This window comes from Palaemon carinicauda, chromosome 10 (assembly GCF_036898095.1).
Source record: "Palaemon carinicauda isolate YSFRI2023 chromosome 10, ASM3689809v2, whole genome shotgun sequence".
NCBI lineage: Eukaryota > Metazoa > Arthropoda > Malacostraca > Decapoda > Palaemonidae > Palaemon > Palaemon carinicauda.
This window is the reverse complement of record NC_090734.1, coordinates 120,654,561-120,659,805: the sequence shown is the minus strand read 5'-3', so window position 1 is coordinate 120,659,805 and position 5,245 is coordinate 120,654,561. Positions and strand designations below refer to the sequence as shown.

General features: G+C 33.5%; 1 protein-coding gene across 1 annotated transcript in view; it reads right to left on the bottom strand.

Annotated features, from left to right (window-relative positions):
* Positions 1–2,304: 2,304 nt before the first annotated feature.
* Positions 2,305–5,245, bottom strand: part of LOC137648221 (uncharacterized) — a 68,667-nt gene continuing 65,726 nt past the window's right edge. The window contains exons 10-11 of the mRNA XM_068381144.1: positions 3,170–3,379; positions 2,305–2,336 (exon numbers count right to left, since the gene is read on the bottom strand). Coding sequence (XP_068237245.1) covers positions 2,305–2,336; positions 3,170–3,379 — 242 coding nt within the window. The remainder of the gene's footprint in view (positions 2,337–3,169; positions 3,380–5,245) is intronic.

Here is a 5,245-nt window from a genome sequence, read left to right as displayed (position 1 = left end):
GTATGATAAATGGAGTTTTGATATGGATGCCGCCCATGTTTCCTGTGCAGGGGGAACCCCTGACATAAAACTAACACAGAGGGTCTCTCTCTCTCTCTCTCTCTCTCTCTCTCTCTCTCTCTCTCTCTCTCTCTCTCTCTCTCTCTCTCTCTCTCTCTTATGTGAAGAGAATTTGCTCGAAAGTATTGTTCAGCATTCTTGAGAGTGTCGGATAAGATTAACATAGTAGAAGCGAAGTTTCTTCAGAAATTTACAACGATAAATGGAAAAAATGGAAGCTGTGAGTGTATGAATGGGCAATACAGCTTCATAATCAGGAAAGGGGAAGGGGGGGGGGGGGGACTATGCAGCTTTGTAAAGCATTTAAACATTATTAGATTACACAAGTTCTTAGATTTACTGTTTAAATATGAAAAGATATAGAATAATAGAAACAAACACTTTATGGCTGCGATTTGAAAAATAACAACAGAATTCTCAAAAAAGTAAAGAAATGAGTTTACAGATACAATAAGTAAAATATAATATAGGATATAAGAGAAAATATAAGTTTTACAATATTCCAAAGAAAAACTGCCCTTGGATGTTTTGATAGTAAATGTTTCAGATGAAAAAAAAAAAAAACTCTCATTAATAGCTCTCCTAAAAAAATTGAAATGGAAATGTTCCTGTGAGGGAAACTAAAACAAAAAAGGAAAACTATTGAAAATAGAAACCCAAATACAGATTTATAATAAAGAATACAGGCGCAAGTGATGAGATCGTCTATGACAGCTGCCATATCATACAACGCTTTTTATTATTATTATTATTATTATTATTATTATTATTATTATTATTATTATTATTACCTAAGCTACAATCCTAGTTGGAAAAACAGGATGCTATAAGCCAAGAGGCTCCAACAGGGAAAATAGCCCAGTGAGGAAAGGAAAAAAGGAAAATCGAACATTTTAAGAAGAGTAACATTAAAATAAATATCTCCTATATAAACTATAAAAACTTTAACAAAACAAGAGGAAGAGAAATAAGATAGAATAGTGTGCTCGAGTGTACTATCAAGCAAGAGAACTCTAACCCAAGACAGTGAAAGACCATGGTACAGAGGCTATGGCACAACACAGAAAACGCCAAAAGTGTGGAAAAGAAAAAATAATGAAAAAAGCCGAGAAGGAGGAGATGGGAAGAATAAAATACAGCTGACAATGGAAAAACAACTATGATTGACAGAAAGGACTTTGGCTAATTCTATCAGTGTGAAATAATAGTCTTTAAAAAAAAGTACAGTAACAAATTTTGTTATGGTACAAAAAGTATACAAATCAAAACCTAAGTAAACTAAGAAGTAAGGACGAATAAAGATTAGAAGAGAGTAGAACATAAGACGGAGATTAAAATAAGAAGTTTAGTATACACAGAATCTGGATTATTCATTAAAATACTTCATGAACTAAATAAAATGCATAACAGCTTGAAACATTTGATTAAAGATAAGACAGATATATTAAAAAAGTTATGAAAAAGAAACACAAATTGCGCAAGAAAACTATTAACTCGAGTTGAATTGGTAGAACTTCTGAAGTTCAAACTTGCAGGAAATGTTTATATGTTGAACAGGCTGACATAAGTCTTTATATAGTTTATATATGAAATATCTGTTTAGATGTCGTTATTGGTTGTAAAATATATCATTTTAATTGTTCATTAATTATTTCTCACATAATTTATTTCCTTATTACCTTTCATCACTAGGCTATTTTTCCCTGGGGATCATAGCATTTTGCTTTTCCAGCTAGGGATGAGCTTAGCTAATAATAATAATAATAATAATAACAATAATAATGAAAATAATCTATATATTAATACGATAGCGTGTGTTATTTATTTTGTGTCACGCTTTAAAGAAAACGGAAATAATTTCATGGTATACTCTTACAACTTCACGCTTTAAGGAAAATGGAAATAATTTCATGGTATACTATTAAAAATTCACATTAGACTTTGATTACTTAACCAAAGCACATCTTATATAGTTTTCCCAATTTTGTCTTTGGCGCCTGACTTTTTTTTTCTTCTTTTGTTAAATATTAGACAAAAAATTAAGTTCTATCAATTTCCATAACCTAGATTATAAAATTAATCTCGGGACATTTATTCAAACATGTATAAGTTAGGAACAAGATAATTAGTGTTGAAAATATTTTGTGTAATTTACACGGGTTCCGCTAGTAATAATAAGACAAAGAAATTGAGTCAGCTGGATGGACCAAATGAGGTCAGACAGGAGGATTTCAAAAAATAAATCTAGATGATGATGAAGAGGATCTGGACTTGCTCTGGTGGGGAGATCTTATTCTTTATAAAGATATATGCGAGAGGAATTGGAAAAATTCATCAGATCTTTACTGAAATACACTAGAATCAATTTTTATTGTAAAAGTTAATTTTATTCTATCCCTATCAAAACGCTTATTGCTGGATTAATAGACCATTAAGTATATTTTTATTACATGATTGGCTATTTCTTTTTCTAGTTCTTTCAAACGCCGTCAGATGTCTCATAGCATACTGCACCTGTGTACCGGATGCATGAGTAAATATTGTATAAATGTATAGTGAATTTTCATTATCAGCTGGTTCCAAGTGATATATTTCAATGCAAGTAGGAAATATATTTTTTCCCTAATTAATCAGTAATCTACATTTCCTCCGCTTGTGAGCCGATACTCACTAATTAACTTTTCTTTGACACGAAATAACATATATTTTCTCTATCTAATGATTAAAGACCCGCAAAAGTTACTATATTTACACTTAACAGTATAGCAAGAAAACCTTAAGAAAAGGAAACATGAAAAACCAGATAAACACATTACTACCAAATAACTGAAAAATCAGTTATTGAAATGATAAAATAAATAATATTAGAAAGGAATGAGTCAGACCATACCATATTTTTTTTTATCTAATGATTAAAGATCCGCACTGGTTACTATTTTTACACTTAAAGGTATAGTAAGAAAAGCTTAAGAAAAGGAAATATTAAAAACCAAATAAACACACAACTATCAAATAAGTGAAAAAAAAATAGTTATTCAAATGATAATTAATATTAGAAAGGAATAAGTCTGAGCACACTATCAGGCATGAATCAACGGAACCTCCTTACCTTCAGCACAATCCGGTCCCGTCCAATAGGTGTCGCAGACGCAAACCGACGTATGAAGGTCGTAGTGGCCGTGGCCAGAACAGTCCGGGAGACAGGTGTAGACCTTGTGGTCTACGGTGGAACAGTTGTTGCCCGTCCACCCAGCTCGGCAGACGCAGGTACCGTCTACACACCAGCCACGCCCACCGCACAGAGGATCAACGCAGTCAACTGGATGGGATTAGAAATGAGTGTAAATATATGTAAATTTATATAATATTCTAATAACGTTTAATTTATTTGTATTCACTGCGAAAATAGGTATTATTTGTAAGAAAGAATTGAGTACATATAAGTATACACAGAACACATTTCCTTGGAATATAATAAATGCAAATTTACCAGAGGAATAACTAATGAAACAAATAGGTTATGTTGTTACTTAATGCGCATAAATTTTCTATTAATGGAGATAATAGCTTTTTTCCTACAGGAAATGTGTAAGAAGGCTAATGTACATAACTATTTTCTACATATCAATGGCTGATTTTCCCCCTAATTTTTGGTGCAATCAATACAACAGTTATATTAGAACCAGTGTATATCTAAATACATATAATATAAGCTAGCGTACTGCACAATTGAAAGATACACTAAAATATGTAGCAACGGTACAGGAAAACTCAAAATCAAGTCAAAATCAGGTTTCCTGAATATCACTGGCTAATGGGTATTCCTTTTCAGTAAATAGCGTGCCATAAATGACTGGCAAATAAACTATAAATTATCCTTGCAACTATTTATTTCTTCTTTGATATTTCTATTTCCCATATTACATTAGTACATTTGATTCCATGGTTGTTTGGCAAGGTCACGACCTGTAAGCTAATCTCTGAAGAATAAAAACTATCAATAGCAAATATATTCTTTTTTAAAACAATGGCTTTCACGTTAATAGCGTAGCCCATCTCAGATGTAAGATCTAATTCTGAAGCTACCACAAGGGAATAAGTGCTGCAATGTCCAAATTTACATAAAGGTCCTATTTCTATGCGTTGTAACGTTTGTCCTGGGGGGTATGCGTGAAAATACACGATCAAAACGTTTACCGAAACGTTAAGGGAACATTTTACGAAATCTCAAAAAAAAAAAAAAAAAAAAAAAAAACCACACACACACACACACACACGTGTGTTTGTATTTTTTTTCCTAGTTTTCCCCCTAACGAAATGCCTGTTTCTTCTAAAGCTGAGATCCACAATATTGTTTTCTACACGCAACATTTTTTTTTTCTTTTCAATTAATATAACACTAGCAAATCCATTGCGTCAATGAAAGCTTTATCTATTTGCAATATTCTATCCTGAAACATGATAAAAATCAAATGTATACGACACGATCAACCTAATCTTTTATATTTGGGATTTATTTTCACTAATGGACAAATATCGTTGATAACATCAACACCAAAATCAGAAGGATTCAAAAACTATAAAGCATATTGTTCATGGCATTAAAGTGTGTTTACCAGCTACAATAGCCGAGAGAGAGAGAGAGAGAGAGAGAGAGAGAGAGAGAGAGAGAGAGAGAGAGAGAGATAATGTGTGTGTAAGGCCTTCCGATAGCTCCGAAACTGATGGCAAAGCCGCACATCAAAGATTCTTAGCTCAACCTCCTCTTAAGACTTGCTCTGCACTTGAGTTTTCTCTCTAAATCCTACTCCATTTTTTCCCTCTTCTACCTCCCTCTCGATACGGCCATTCTCGGAAACATTTTCAGTTCCCGAGGATAAATAAACCTTCCAGGTATATGTATGTGTGTGTGGAGAACGACTCTCTCTCTTTCTCTCTCAAAACGCGAGATCTCAAGGGTTTGGTCAATATTAGACGCCAAGACCCGAGTGAGGTTGACGCCACTAAGGATAAAAGTGGAGGAGGTGGGAGGGGAGACTAGGGTAAGGGGGCATGTCCCTTTGGGGAGGAGGAGGAGGAGGCAAGGAGGTAAGGGAGAGGGATACAGGATCAGATACCATGGATAGGTTACGGAAAAAGGGTTATCAAGATATTGTCAATGACAGTGGAATGATCTGACGAGAGA